This window comes from Plectropomus leopardus, chromosome 15 (genome assembly GCF_026936395.1).
Source record: "Plectropomus leopardus strain MGB_pleo_1.0 chromosome 15, ASM2693639v1, whole genome shotgun sequence".
NCBI lineage: Eukaryota > Metazoa > Chordata > Actinopteri > Perciformes > Serranidae > Plectropomus > Plectropomus leopardus.
This window is the reverse complement of record NC_142190.1, coordinates 4,325,974-4,342,204: the sequence shown is the minus strand read 5'-3', so window position 1 is coordinate 4,342,204 and position 16,231 is coordinate 4,325,974. Positions and strand designations below refer to the sequence as shown.

The 16,231-nt window shown below is 39.0% G+C and overlaps 1 protein-coding gene and 1 long non-coding RNA gene across 3 annotated transcripts in view; one reads left to right on the top strand and one right to left on the bottom strand.

Annotated features, from left to right (window-relative positions):
- gabra3 (gamma-aminobutyric acid type A receptor subunit alpha3) overlaps positions 1–16,231 on the bottom strand; it is a 120,320-nt gene that overhangs the window by 27,613 nt on the left and 76,476 nt on the right. For both annotated transcript variants that reach the window (XM_042499612.2, XM_042499613.2), the window contains exons 5-7: positions 7,567–7,787; positions 2,182–2,264; positions 1,593–1,736 (exon numbers count right to left, since the gene is read on the bottom strand). In XM_042499612.2, the coding sequence (XP_042355546.1) occupies positions 1,593–1,736; positions 2,182–2,264; positions 7,567–7,787 (448 nt within the window). The remainder of the gene's footprint in view (positions 1–1,592; positions 1,737–2,181; positions 2,265–7,566; positions 7,788–16,231) is intronic.
- The window catches only part of LOC148187204 (uncharacterized), a 54,538-nt gene that overhangs the window by 30,468 nt on the left and 7,839 nt on the right, over positions 1–16,231 (top strand). The gene's annotated exons all lie outside the window — the stretch shown is intronic.

Below are 16,231 nucleotides of genomic sequence, written 5' to 3'. Positions count from 1 at the left end.
GTTTTATGCAGGAAAACTAATAAGAGTTTATGTTTGAAAGGTAGCAGTTTCATCCCATGACACACTAATTTAGTTTCTTTCTTGCAGTATACTCGCTGTAAAGCTGTAAACTGCTATAAAATGTTGTTTGGCTGTCCGGCATGTTGACACTGCAGGCATACAAGCTTAATGTGGTGTGTTGTTTGGTTTAGGAACTAACCTTCTGCTAAAACACACAAAACCTGATTTAGTTTAAAGCCAACGGATAATCATTACACCACCAAGAAACAGGGTTCTGTGGATCCTTTAAAAGTCTTAAAAGGCATTGACTCCACTGATCTAAAAATAAGGCCTTCGGTGGTAATCAGATGACTCAAATAAATCTTCCAAAATGCTCACACATGGGAAGTTGGATTTTTTAAATTGGCTGAAACCAAAAGCAAAGCAAATGTAGCTCTGTGTATTTTTTGCAAAAAGTTTTTCCAAACTTGGTATGATCTTCGCGATTTTCAATTTGGGTTATACTAAACTGGCCTTAAAAAAGTCTTAAAAAGTCTTAAATCTCATTCCTACAGGAGGTTTATTTTCTTCTCTTCAATTGAGTAGAATTACTAGTATCACCACTTAATCACAACAAAGCTGTAAGATTTTTACTGCACTGGTTAGTTAGCTGCTGCCGCTCTGTATTACGCACCACCTGGATCTGGCGGGAAATAGCATGCGTCACCACTCATTTGGAGTGTTTGCAGTAGGCTTGGGCAGTATGTAATATTTCATACCTTGAAACCTTCCTGAAATTTCACCGGGGTATAAGGTATATGACGGTACAAGTGTGTAGCCCAATAAATGCACAATATAAACCCACTAAACCCATGCTCTCTCTCTTGCTGCTGGCCGCCGGGTGTTTACAGTACTGTAACGTCTCCCTCCACCACTAAGTGTCACTGTGTCTTTCAGCTCAGCTGCCTCTTCCACCAGCAGAGACCGCAGACTGAGCTCTGGTGGTGCGTGCTGTACACTACATACATAAAGTTTAATAGAATAAGGGACTGCCTAGATTTGACAGTATTGAAAAACATACCTTCGGGATTTCTAAATACCCTTTTATACGGTAATACCGTGATACAGCATAAGCTTGGTTGGCAGCATTAGCACGGTTTGTGGTGCCATAATAAACAATGCTTAAGTGATTTTGCAGCTCAAAATTGAGTTGCTTACCCCAAAGAGCGACCTGGGGGTAGCTCGGATGGTGGCCTCTAGAGCAACCGATGTTATTGACGCCAATCGCCATCAAATCGAATGAGCGGTGCAGATAACCAGCCGAGACTGGAGGGTTGTTAACACTGCTAGCTGCCTGACTGTCAACATGCCAACAAAGTTAAAATAAAAGGCAAGACATTTAGGACCAAAAACCTTAAAATGTACCACCTCTTAATGGATAGCATTTTGAAATTAAGTATTAAAGCTCACTGAGTCAATAATAGAGCACCAGACATTTTTAACCGATTATTTGCCGATTAATTGTTTTCAAGCTATCTAAGGCAAAATTAACCAAAACTGACATCCCTAGTATAATTCACATTACTCTCTGAACTGAGGATGACATGATTTACCTGTGCTGGAACTGATGGTTTCTTTTCCAATAACATGTCCCAGTAAGTCATACTGATTCAACCTGGAGCCGTCCTCTGCAACAGCAACAGACCTCTCGTCTCCCTGGGTCCACAGGTAGATCACCTCATTGTTGGTGTAAGCATCTGGGCACAGAGAGAACAGTGATTGGCACAAAATAGATGCAAAGCTAATGAGATTCCCATCTGCCTCAGCTCTGCTTTGTATTTCGTGCTACTAATTAGAAAACTGCAGCATGTTGATACGCTAAACATCACCTGGTAAACATCAGTATATTATCTAAGTAGAGCTTCACAGAGCCAGTAGCAGCTGTAGACTCTTGGGTAAGAATTTATCAGGAGGACTTTTTCAAGCCAGTTGTTGACTACTTTTTCTATTCTGCTAAAAGAAACACTTCTTAGGCAAGTTTTCCCATAGTGTCTTATTCCTAGTGGTGAGTGCAGTTTGAGTCCTCTGAAGTTTTTCCAGGACACGAAAGGCTCTTAGCGCCTGCAGAGAACAATCACCACTGTTTCTGCATTGCGATTTATATTAAAGTCTGTTTTGTTGTGACCATCTGGGCTGACTTACAACTTCCGAATTTCAGAGGACAGGCGTGTGCATCCATCGGGAAATCCTCCAGGTGCATGGGGCACTCGGCATGAATGGTCAGCCTGAGAAGGGGGCACAGGGAGAGACAGGGAGAGACAATACTTTATCAGTCAGGCTGCAGAACTGTAGGGTTGAAGCAGCTGTTATGAACACATCTTGGCATATGTCACCACAAACAAAACATGCATTTTTAAGGATCAGAATTTATCGTCTGACATCGTACAGATGTCCCCTAAATTTTTTTGAAGAGCGGGTGTTGCAGCAGCACAATAACAGAAACAGAGAAAAATAAAAATATGTAGAAATATAACAAGTAATAACTTTATATACAATAAAAACTAAACAAGCAAATTTAAACTCAATAAGGTAACAAAGTACTTTTGAGCATTGTGGTATTAAAACTAATAGTCACCAGAAGAAAATGTTGGCATTGTACGTTTCTGCAAATACATTAGTGCATTTCATACATATCATATCAAAGTTTCTAAAGTGACTTAGCATGTGAGCTGACTTTGGCATGTAGAGGTGGAAGGAAAGGTGGATTGTGTGACAATTAGGCAAGATTAGCCAAGCTGTAAGCCATGGTTCGAGATTAACAAACCAAAAAATTGTTGTTAGGGAGTCATTGCTGTGTTTGCTTTTTCGCTGTCATATTTGGGTGTTTTTTAATTTTTCCACCATGTATTGTGCCACAAAAAGCTATTTTTTAAGCCAAAACATGCTCTTTCCTAACCATTAACCATTTCATTAACATTAACCGTTTCCTGAAACATGACAAATTTTTTTACCGGCAGCTCAGAATATCTATACGATCGGCACAGTTTCAAGATGGATATCCAAGATTAGTGTTTGACCAAATGTCTCCCCGTGTTCCTGAGTTATGATGTTGAATAATGTCCAGAAAAAAGTGTTTTTGCCAAACATTATAAAGTCACTGTCACCGTAGCCTTGAAATACAGCACTTACAAGAATGAGACTGACACAAAAATGTAGTGACCTTGACCTTTGGATCACCAAAATCAGATAATACAAGGACATACCAAAATCGAGGAAATTCCCTCAAGACCTTCTTCAGATATCAAGTTTAAAAGAATGAGACAGACACAAGATCACGGTGACCTTGACCTCTGACCACCAAAATTTTATCAGTTTATTGTTGAGCCTAAGAGGATGTTTGTGCCAAATTTGAGGAAATTCCCTCAAGGTGTTTTTGAGATATTGATTTCACAACAATGAGATGGACACAAAAACATTAAGCCCTTGACCTTTTACCTTTTGACCACCAAAATCTAACCATCAAAGGATGTTTGCGCCAGAATAAAGGAATTAAGTATATTCCCTCAAGACCTTCTTGAGATATCGCATTTATAAGACTGATACATACATGAGGTCACAGTGACCTTGACCTGTGACCAACAAAACCTGATAAGTCCATCATTGAGTCCAAGTGGACGTTTGTGCCAAATTTAAAGGAATTGCCTAAAGTTGAAATATAATATGAAATATAATATATATAATGAATAATACAGTGTACTATATATTGAAATATAATAAATATTGCATGTATTTGGTATGCAGTGTTAGTGTGTTGGATGGAGAACAGACATTGCCCTCTCTCCTCCCTCCTGCAGCCACCATGGTAATGAGTGCTCAGCCGACTGACAACAAAGACAAAATCTCCAGAGAGCACCAGAATTTATTTCATTTGGTCACACGGCCGAGCCACAAAAATGCATTCAGTTTGTAAACAGAGAAATGGTACATAATAAATGTAATCCCCACGTTGATTAAACATGTATGAGTGAGATATTGAGTTTAAAGCCTATAAAGCCAAACAGTGGACTGAGGTACTCATAAATGGACCACAAAGTGGGTTATTCTAACTCCATTACAACATTAATAGTCCATGAATCAATTCAAAACTGAGCAGCTGGGACAAAAGCAGAATATCTGAGCAAGTACATGTAGTTAGTATATATGTATATTTTCGTTGTGTATTATAATGTTCCTTGGTTCTCAGCACAGATTTTACATGTAACATTAAATGTGTATATTCTATGAAGAGCCTGACAAAAGAAGTAATTTCGTCTCACCACTATAAACAGTTTCATGTCCGTATTATCGAAGCTCCAGCATTAAAACTAGTAACATCATAGACCACTTCTACAGACAAATGCGCTATTTGTAATTAGCTCCTTGTGTTGCACTTGCAGCCCTCTTGGCGGCTCTATGTTGCTGCCTCATTACTGATAAGTGGCTCTGTAACTACTCAGATGAACGCAATACAACATAAATCAAATGTGAGCAACGCACCACTGCATATCATTCTGCACTTCAACCAGCAACTAATTGATGAAATTCATCTCATTCTTTTGCTCCACTGACATCCTGACAGAAACACGGTCAAAATGAATGAATAAAAGATACAGATAGCAAAATCTTGAACTTTGATCAAAAACAAGAAAGCAAGCTGTGTGTGGAATGACAAAGCTTTAAATGAGGTATTAAGCAAACAGCAGCAAAGTGAGCTGCTCGTACTTAGGCACCAACAGAGAGGCACCAAAAATGAGATGGTGTTTCTCCACTCCCTGTTCACTCAAGCACCTTAACTAGAAATGGCCCAAAAAATAGCGAAAAAATTGAAAAAAGGTTACCTGAAAATATGCCCAAAAATAGCGTACAAAACAAAAAAGATTAAAAAAAGTAAAGATACTTTTAATCTCTATCAGGGGAACAGAATTGCTTCAGTAAACACAGTTTGAGGTGAACCGAGTGTGAGTGATGAATGCTCTCACACAAAAACGGCAGCACTGGCGGACAATACCAACTCCCTCATTGCAAAATTAATGACGAACTCCTGCAGAGAGGAGGCCTTCACAGAATTTATCAATCTGGATGCTGTGGACATGCAGATTAAATAGATTTAAGCAGTTGTTTAGTGAGGAGAATAACCATTCTCAATTTCACAATAAAGATAAAGTGATTCACAGTAAAAAAATTATTTTATTTTTTTGCTGTTAGTATAAACAAGGTGCCAGAGTGCATTAAATAGCATCAAAATAGAGCTTGTTTATCAAAAAAAGCTAAATATTTTTTGTGTCTGCATGTTTTTGGCATATGATTACTGTAAACCCCACAAGCAAGTGGGTGTTTTTCACTGTTAGATGGTGGAATGATTACGCACCCCCACGGCTGTGTTAAAGGTGGAGTGTTGGGGCGACGCTGTCCGTAGTGCTGAATCGGGACGAAGATACAGACAGAAATATGTCATTTAGCCTCCTTGGTCTTTGTGGTTCTAAATAGGAAAATTTGGCCCTTATGCCTAATTTTCCCACATTGTAGAAACCTAGCTGGAGGACAAGACAAAGTTACGAGAGAAAGCAAGCGCTACAAACTGTTAACAGCTGTTTCTGTGCGTCTCATCCTGATGATTTGAACGGAGATTAATAAATCTATATAAATATTGCTCTGTTTGTGTAGACAGCGTTGTTTAGGTTTGTTTTGTTGTAACAACTAGCATGCATGCAGTCCAATATGTTGCATCCACTGTGGATTTTAAACCTGCAAATGCAACTCAGAAGATAGTGACTTCAAAATGTTTCATTAGTGGCTGCAAACTGGATATGTGAGGACCAATAAGCTGGTATCAAAAGAGGTTTATCGCGCTTTCCTCAGTCTTACCAAACATTTACTTGGTTGTGTAAACACAACAGTCCTTGTAATACTCCATTAGAGCTCAGATGTCTCTCTCGGCCTTGGCAGAACTGCCACCACATCAGAAATCCCACTCCTGTGGGACTACAAAAATAAAATTATTCCACTATTTCATTCTCACCCTTGAAAATCAATACTGACCTTGGGGACAAGCGTCATGAAAGTATTTCTTTTCAGGGCTCTGATGTGAAGCTGCAGTGAAGGCTGATTGACACATTCAACGATTAGATGGGTTGAAAAAACAATGAATTATTTTTGCTCAGTCGTGTACGTGACGGCGCTCACTGACTGTGATTCTGTTTATTGTGTATTTTAGGCACGACATATGCACAATGGCACTCTTTGATCAAGTGATTATTCATTGAGTTGTCTGGGTGTGAATCATATGCGGCCCAGACCGGCTGGAAGTTAGTTATCTGACACTCAGACAGAACATGATCAGAATGATCCAGATAAATGCTGCAGAGAAGCTACCCACAGCTTTAGTTTCCATCCCCAAACTTTTCAGAAAGCATAACCTTATTTATGTGGTTTTAGTGAAATGTCTCAGCATCTATTGGCATTGCCATTAAGGTTTTGTACAGATATTTTTGTCTCATTCACTTTTAGTAATTTTATTCTGTTCTTTTTTCTTTTTGGATTTAAAAAAATATATTTCTTTTTACCAAATATTTGCAGGACTAATGACATTACCACAAGAGGAGGAAATTACAAATCACTTTGCTGATTTGAATCTTTCTGTTTATTTCAGTTCAAAGGTTCGTATAGTCAATGGCTGTGTAATTTATTTGCTCTTTTTCAAAGCTAAATGGATCAAAACACTGCTCAGTGCATCACCTTTCATTACATGGGTTCACCACTTGTGTTGCTTGTTCATGCTTTTATGTTAATCTCAGTACAAAACTAGGCCAATAAAAGCACTGTTTATGAGGTTAGAGGCTCACTAGGAAACTAATTGCAACAGAGTTTTTACATCATGATCATTTCTGTGGCATTCACGGTTTTTGATAAGCTTTTAAAGGGATAGTTCAGAAATTTTCAAGTGGGGTTGTATAGGGTTCTTATCCATAGACAGTACATTACAAACAGTAAAGTTAGTCTGTGCACCCCCAGTTTAAAAATGCAGACTGAAGTCCGACTTTGAAGCTAAGTAATGTTCTGCTGTGGAGGAGGGTCAGAAACAAAATTTATACAATATTTTAGCCACCTAAAAAAAGCCAGTATCAGTTTAAATGTATGCTCCCTCAATGTCAAACAGTGATTTCCTTTGGAGAGTCTGCAAGACTACGCTGTCTCTACGTACACTGTGCCGTCAATCGACAAAGTGCAGATGTTCCTCTGTTTGGTTGGAGATAAAAGCATTCAGCGAGTGCTGCGTTGAAGATGATGTCACAGCAGTATCACATAGTGTTGCCATGGTGATCAGCTGAGAATCCCGCCTACCCTGAGGGGTGACTATCAGCAGTGGAAAACCAAATACAGAAAAGAACCTGGTACCAAAGTGAGTTAAGTCGAACCAAACTATGAGGCATGAGTCACTTTGCTAACGTTTAGCTCAAAGCACGACTGTGCCTCAGTGCAGCCTCACAGAGCTGCTAGCGTGGCTGTAAGCTCAGCAAAAAAGAGGCAGTAACTTCTGCAGCGGCTCACCTCATCGTGTAGAGAAGCGTGCCGTTGTCGACTAGTCGTAGCAGTTTGTTCGGAGTCGTCATGTTGTGGGCCACCGATTTCTTCCCGTTGTGGAAAAAGGTATCAGGAGTCCAGATCTTGCTGGCCAGGAGGTTGTTGAGGGGTAAAACCTGCATGGGCCCGTCAAACTTCAGCCTCTCGTCCCTCCAGCTCTGACGGAAGAACACATCGATGGTGTACTCCTGAGGGGGACAGAGCGCAGAAGATTAGTTGTAACAGCTCTGGGCTTTGCAGTGGTTACATAGAGATTATCTCTTTGGTTGTAACCCTTTAACATTATTAGACCATTTTAACAGCAGATATTTGGATTTGTCGAAGCAGGGAAAGCACAGGTGGAATAAACATCATTATTGATGGCTGCATTCCATTCAGGAGAGCCAGTTCCAGGGCCCGGGCATTGTGCAGGCTCAGTCTATATGATCATGAAAAATGTGTCGAACTTAACCCTTTGAAACTTGGATCGGTTTTCTTGTGCTGGTTTAGATACCTTTCAGAAGCTAAACTACCCTTTGAAACTAGGAAAATTAGTTTTTAGTTCTTTCAAAAATAAAGGAGGAAAAAGCCATTGCCCCACATGCCCCACACATTGCAAGAAGTTAGCAAACATTGGTAAAATATCACCTGAAAATTAGTGTAGAAATGGGGATGGCAGGTTTATTAGAAAATGATCAAAAAGTGTATAATTAGATATTTTACAGTATGTAAAAAAAAAAAAAAAGAAAAAAGAAGCTTTTGTTGTTGTATTTTTTGGGCCGTTCTCTGGGCCAATTTGTCCTCATTTTGGGGTCATGTGCTGTGAAGTTGCTCATTGCCTTATTTCCATGTTTTCTTAAAGAAGTTAAACTAAGTTGCTGAGGTTTCAAAGAGTTAACTCAACCTGATGGATAGAAAATCCAGCATGGTATTTTTTTTTCTCATAGTACACAATGGACAAAAAGAGACTGATAAACAAATAACACAAGAGACTGTGATCACTTGGCAGCTGTATGCAAAGGTGCTTTCAGTCTGGCATGGTTTTTTGATCAGAGATGCACAGGTGTGTGTCATGCTTCACCATCTGTCAACAGGATACACATGAACCAAGCAAATATACTCCAGTTATTGCAGAATATATTGTACTTTTTGAGGATACGTGTCCTTGCATCATGTAATTACCACTCTAACAATGTTGTGTTCATATTTGAGGCCCAACCGTGGAGACACAAATGAGCCTCAGTGAGAAACCTTGTAACACATCTGTTTCATGTTTTATTAACATGCAACAAAGTCTTTCTTTGTTGCCACCAACACATGAAAAACTATAAAATAAAAGGCATGCAGGAAGTAGCCAGTCAAAAGGAATTTATTGGGCATTATTCATTCAATAGGACTTGGTGTCCTAGCAACAGACTTGCCTCCATCAGCTGCGCGCAGCGGCTGTGCAGACTGAACGCAGCTGTCTGAGCAGAGTGAGATGGAAATAAGCTGTACCTCACACAACACTACACATTACTGGTAATCAATAAAAGCACGCCGGGTGTGTTTCTCGTTCGTTCGCTTTGTGCTTTTTGCTCGTGCAGTGAAAGGGCTCGCATGCTGCAAAGCTCACCGGTGAGCTGAAACCAGCTTCTACCCGAGTGAAAAACTGATAAAGTCATTTCTCAGTGGCTTTAACAACAGGAAGCCATCATCCACAGCAGGGGTGGTGTACAGCCTCCACTCAACACATCAACAGGGCTCCTCTAAACAGCGCAGGGTGGACGTCTGTTAATTGATGTGATTGACCTCCTGGCAGCCGCCACGCAGTACCATGAAACAATTACACTGCATCTGTCCCCATAACAGTGCTCTTAATAAAGCCCGCAGAGAGCTTCACAGACAGATAAAAGCACAAATGTGACAAACACACGGGTCCCGAAACCACTTTCTTCTTTACTTTGAGATGTGTATCTCATTTTATTTGTCTCTGTTTAGTCATATCTAAGGCATCTGCAGTCTAAACACATCTATTTAAAAACAGGGACAGAAAGAGCAATACAATATTAACGCTTTAAAACCTGTGTAACCTGTGTAAAAAGGCTTAATTTCTTTTAAAATTTGGGAACGACATAAGAAATTACCTCAAAATTAACATACAAAAAGTACATGAAATTATGATGTACACCTCAAAATTAGAAAAAAAGAACATTAAAGAAAACAACAACAAAGAAATTACTTTTTCTAGACATTAGCTTAGCCCTTGGCTTTTAAAAAATAGATATAATAATAACTTTTTAAATCTACTAATTTCTTGAAATTTGTGAAACATTCATTACTAAGTTGCTCACTGCCTTTTTTCCCATGTTTTTGAAAGGAATTGCACCAATTTTCCTAGGGTTCAAAGGTTTAAATACTTGTAAAACAACAAAAGTGATGCTGCTCCCGATTTCAGAGGCTTAAAGTTGAGTTAACGAAACATTTCTATAAGAAATTTAACATAATTGTGTTATGTGATGATGTAGGGCCGGGGCGATATGAAGAAAATCCAATTTCATGATATTCTCGACCAAATATCTTTAGTGATATTGCAACGATATTATAGGGTTGACTATTGGTGCTTTTACAAAATATTTACACAATGAGATTTTTGATAATCATCAGGAAAATGCATAACTGTAAAAGCCAATGAATAGAAAAATCTGTTAAGTTTCGAAAATTACATTTCTTTACTTTAATGCAGCGTAAAAAACCCCAAAATAAACGCTGTAAGCGAACCACATTCATTTTATAAGCTGCCACTTTAACGCTACAATAAAGCATCATCAACATGCTAACACGGAGATGCACAGACAAACTGGACAGCAGCTACAGCCCAAAACACACATATGAAGGCATAAAGACAGCTTGCATAGTTTTCATACACTGCATAGTGCAACATATAACATGCTACGTTGTAAAGCAATGCATGTTTTCATAGAAAGAGAAACATCCAATAGTCGTACCCACTCTAACATCATCCTCAACTGAGTGCTGAGTGTTATCTTTGTGGACATGGAGCTCTGCTCTCCTGCGGCCGCAGCCAAACCTGCAGCTTTTTCTGCTGCAGCTGCAATTTGACGTCTTTCTTAAGACCCATTCTCTCCTAGTTTATCTCAACTTTTCATGAGACTTTTGTTTTTTGCGCTGTAAGAGATGTAACTTGAAATCTAGCAAAGGACAATATTTGAGATAGGAATGCTCAAAGGAACGCTTTGCTGGTTTTAAACCAACAATGTGTGTAGTGTGTGTAAATAAACTATGCAAAACTTCCCTCCAACTTGCCAGCACCAAGGTCTCTCTTCTCCTTTGCCAGTGAAAATCTGCTCGTTAATGGGTTTTGTGTCATCTGGCTGATTTTCATTGACTCAAAAGGTTGTTGCCTGAACTGCAGATTCTGCTTCCACATTTTTGGATGCCCGCCACCACCGAAGACACAAAGAGTGTAAAAGCAGACAGAGAGAAGGCCCCGCCCCTCCATCTCTCTTTTGAACTCAGACCAAATTATAAAACAAGGTAGCGCTGGTCAAATATGAACCAAGATACTGTCACTGCATTGCCTGTTTCTTGCCTAAAATGTTTTCATAGACATAATATTAGTGCAAAGTTTAGCTATAAAACGCGACTTTCTGAACAGGAAGTGGGCACCATACAGTTTCCTGTATTGTAATAACAGAGGCTGAAAAATCTAAGATAAAACGTTAAAAGCAGCACTGGCTATGCGCTAGCTGGCTAACTGTAGCTGCTATTTTCTACCTTGTTCTGTTCGCTCGACCTTCTCAGAGGTGTTCAAAACACAGCTGAAAACATACAAAATGTACCAGAGGGTAGTCTGACTCTGCTCCTTCAGAATTTAGCGAGGATTTTTAATCCGTGTCTACTCGCCGTTTTTTAAGCTTCTCGCTTTTATGTGTCACTACTTCCAGGACTCAAAAATAGCTCTGGTTGTTTCTGGATTTGACCGATTGGCACATCCATAAACAGCACAAACTTTGGCATTTTTAGATCGCTTCTCCGTGCAGAAATCACTTCCTGCCCCCATCTGCAGTTCATGGTGACGTGATGTCATGTGCCAACAACCGAGTAAGTACGAGTAAAATTCCTGAAATTTCAAAAAGTACTGAGTTTTTTTTAGGTGTTGAAGTAATTAATTGTGTTTGCTCTCTTATGAAAAAGTAATTTATCTGCTTTTACACTAATTATACCACATTTAGTTTGGTCATAAATTAGATGCCCAGTGCAGGCAACAAAGGACTCTCTGGGTCACAAGAAAGACTGATGAACACACAGACTCGGACACACACACACACACACACACACACACACACACACACACACTATGACACACACTATATGGTGATTTATTGTTCTTTGTCCTGTGTGTCTTCGACCAAAACTTTGCTGCAACACTCCAGCAAAGTTTGTTCTGTCTTGGCACAGAAAGACCCTGAAACAATTAAGACTCCATTACCGCACTTATACTCTTATATGCACTTAATTCTTCTCGCCCTTTTCTTTATGAGATCCAAACACATTGCCAAATCTCATCCCAATCAGTGTAAAACACTCCGTGATGAATAAACAAAGCAGCGGTGTGCTTGGCCCAGCTGGGTGATGCCGTCATTTGTTTGTTTCCTTTCGGCAGAAATCTCCTGTAAACACGAGGAATTCATTTGAAGATTGAGAGACAGGAATGAGGAAAAGCGTAGTCAATCCTCACACAAGGCCAAATGGCGCAATCAGTTCAAATGCCAGCTGGTGTTACTCCAGGGACGGAGTGATTGATTTCTCCTTGACAGAGGAGACAGAGCGGAGCCTCTATCCAACAGTAGTCTCCAAATGTCTTTTTTATAGCGGCGAGGATCATGAATGGATTCACTGTAGCAAACAACTGTAATTTAAATGGCGTTTTAAAACACATTCATGGCACCTGTTACAAATAGATTTATGAATACGGAATCATTTTTCACACAGTACAATACAAATCCTTTTTTATGCCTGTGTGTGTATTTTTATTTATTTATTTGGCATCCAGTTTTTATTAGAGAGCATACAGGAGAGAGAAAAGAAGGGACGGGCATGCCACCACCATCCCTGGATGGATTAGAGGTGGGCTGCTTAAAGCTGCACATTCAGTATTTTTGATTAAGAATGAATCAAATAGCTATTTGTATTGTAAAAGGGGTCACTGGTAGTGTCAAACCTGGCAGCAACTTATCACCTGACTGCAGCCCCCCGTCAGTTCTGCAGAGTGTTTCAGGGTCTTTCAGCTCATTGTTTTTGTGTCTGGCCCGCAGCTTCACTGTTTTGGTTCTCTCTCAGAGCTCTTATCAGTGTCATTTCCATTCGCAGCAGGCAGCTGTTTTCAGCCACAGAGCTGTGATAAACACACTGTACACTTCCTGCCCGTGCACCACCAAAAAGCACAATTTATCCAGTAAGCTGGTGAAACACGGTGGAGCATTTAGCAACCAGGGAGCCAGGGATTTTTGCTTTTTGAAAAAAGAGTGTGAAGTTCATCAGGTGAACACAAACATGACTCCAAATGAATGCAAATATTGTTGTGTCTGCTTGATGTGTTATAAGAAACCATAATGTGAAGGATGCAGGTTATATGGGGAGATTTGGGAGGTGGCTGGTGTCCCCATATTTAAAACAAAACTTTTACTTGTGTCCCAATTTCTTTTTTTTATATCATTCTGTGCCACCTCTCTAATGGTTGATGGGATGTTTTTGTCCATCTCACATCTCACATCTCATATGTGCAACGCTGAAAATGCACGTTGCAATGTGCCGCACAGTTCAGTGGCATTCAAAATAGGCTCTTGCAATACACACTATTTTTTGAAGGAATTTTAGGAACTTTAAAGATTAAATTGTGCTGTTTTCTTAGTGTTCTCTTACTTCTAGACAAGTCTGTTATTCCAAGTCAAAGCTTTTATTCAGACGTCTCTGTGACTTTGACAGGAAAGTCAGTTTGGGCTCTGATAGTAAGATAAATGTGTGTACCATTTTAGCTCGTTATGTAACGTGACTTCAACCTAAAGAGAACAGTAAATGCACTCTTTTGTCAGTTTGTCCTATTGCAGTACTGGACGGGGAAACAGTCTTTGACATTGAGCCCTGCTAACCCTCTCTGATTGGTCAGGTCTCTCCACCATTGTGTTTGCTGATGATGCAAAATTACATCACTGCTGTTTTCTTTAGTGACAATAACTGCTCAAAGTGAGAACTATTGGTGGGGCAGGCGTTGCATTTTGCCCCATGCCCTTGCCTTGAACTGGCCTCGCTGTAGAGCCAAACAATAAGTGTTTTCCATTACAGATTTGCACAAAACTTTGTCTTTTGTCCTTTGTCCCATATGCTAAAACTAAATTGCTGTCTAATGTTTCCAAGTTGAGGTCAGTTACTGAGCCCTCTCAGTAAATACTGCAGGATTGTCACAGCAGTGTTGAAAAGAACGCACGATCCGATAAAAATAGAGATTATGAAGAGAAAGAACAAGCCTGTCATGCACACGCTAAAACATCTCCTTTGCTCATGTGTGAGTGTGAAGAGGAGCGGCGCAGAGAAACCAGCCGGCAGCAGAGCTGAGGTACTGAGAGAATGAAAGGAAATGAGGAAAAAGATGACAGGAAATTCTGATTAGGTGGTGGTTAAGGTAGGATGTACAGTAGACTGGGCTAAATGAGTCTCGATGTTAAAAACGACTGTCTGCTTCGCTGATAATGGCAGGAAGGTTATGTCTAATATCTGATAGAATATTAATGCAGTCTTTTATCCTAAATTAATGAATTCATTAAATTCTAAACATTTAGATATTAGATCATGTTTCAATAATGTCGTCATGTTTTAATCTGGTTTTACTCAACAGATCTGGACATTTTACAGCTTCTTTTGGTCATCTGAAGTTTTACATGCTTTTATTTGTACTTCATGGAAGAAACTAGTTAACACTTTGAAACCTGGAGCAACATCACTTTTTTTGTGTTGCTTTCAGATGCCTTTCACATGTATTTAAACCTTTCAGCAATCAGCAAATTGGTGCAATGTCTTTCAAAAACATATGGAAAAAAGCAGTTAGCAACTTGGCAAAAAGTCTTCCACAAATAAATTGATTTAGAACATTATTTTTTAAAGTTACAGGGAAAAAAAGAAAATAGGCAGATAACATTTATATTTATAATAATCATAATTATGTCTTTAAAATTATGTTAAAATATTGTAATTTTAGGCACTTTTCCCAGGTCAGTTTCTTGATTTCTTTTATTAACGCTTTCTTGTCTTGTCTTTTTGAAAGAAATCAAGCCAATTTTTGCAGGTTTCAAAGGTATAATAAAGCTTCATAATTATCTTCCATGTTCAAAACGCATTTTTTCTTCTTTCCAAATACATTACAAAAAACACAAAGTAATTTCCTGAAGACACAGTGACCCAAACAAGTTAATGAGTCCTTGAAATTGACATTTTCAGCTGATTTCTGCACAGTAATCCATTGTCTGATATATGTGCAAGTTTTGTTTATCTATATTAGCTTGACAAGTATGATTTAGTGCCCCTGACAAGATGCGAGGGAACCGTTTCCCCAATTTATTGTGCGGAAAAGGTGTGATATACGTTGCGATGTCTAGTTTTCGACAGTGCACAGCAGACCAGAGATAACGCTTTGATTAGCAGGTGTGCCGATGATACAGACGGCTTCCTGGAGGCAGTTTATTCATGCGACTTGGCTCTCCTGAACTTCACACTCTGGGCTTTGTAATGAGTAGTCAAAGATTTGATTAATGTCTAGTCTAATTACTAGTCCTCCTTGCTCTCTGGTTGTCAATTATTCCCTCCTGCTCCGCTTCTCGTGTGCTGCTCACCTTTCCCTGCTGGGAGTGTAACCTGTACGAGACTCGCAATGAGCTGTGAATCCCATACCAACTCCAATTATCTTCACTGTTCATCAGCCTCTGCAGCTCTAAGGCATAAACATGTTTTAGCGCTTCCATTGTGCCACATTTCAGACGCTAACATTTTGTTCCATAAATATAATCAGCCTGGAATCAGAGAGAGGTAAACAAATGAAGGATATGTAGCAGCGAATATGTTTATGCAATCATTTAAGCCAGAGAAAACATAATGCATTTTTTAAAATCTAAGATAACATGATTAAATTATGGTTATTTTAAGCTGCTCTCTGGGAAATTAACATAAGTGGCTCACATTTAAGAAGGAAATGAGAAGGAGAAAAGAGATTCTGGTAAAATATAGAAAAACAATATGAATATCTTTTAGAAATGATGTTTTTGTACTACTAAATGGTTTCGTATACTTTTCATATACTTTCAATGTAGTTGCTGTGTGGATTTTATTCTTTGGCAATGTCCAGAAAGTGCCACGCACTTACCACACTGAAGTCATTATCAGGTGATTGGGTAAATAATTACACTGGCTGAGACATTTTGAATAGATTGCATATTCAAAATGTTTTTCAAATTTAAAAAAAAAAAGAAAAGACACATTAATGGAAAACATAAATGCAGAAGTCTGAAGTTTAATCCTCAAGATACAGTATATTCCATATAGAGACTTTGCTACTGTATAATACATTAAATTAAAAAAATATATTAAAAATTGCATTTGTTAT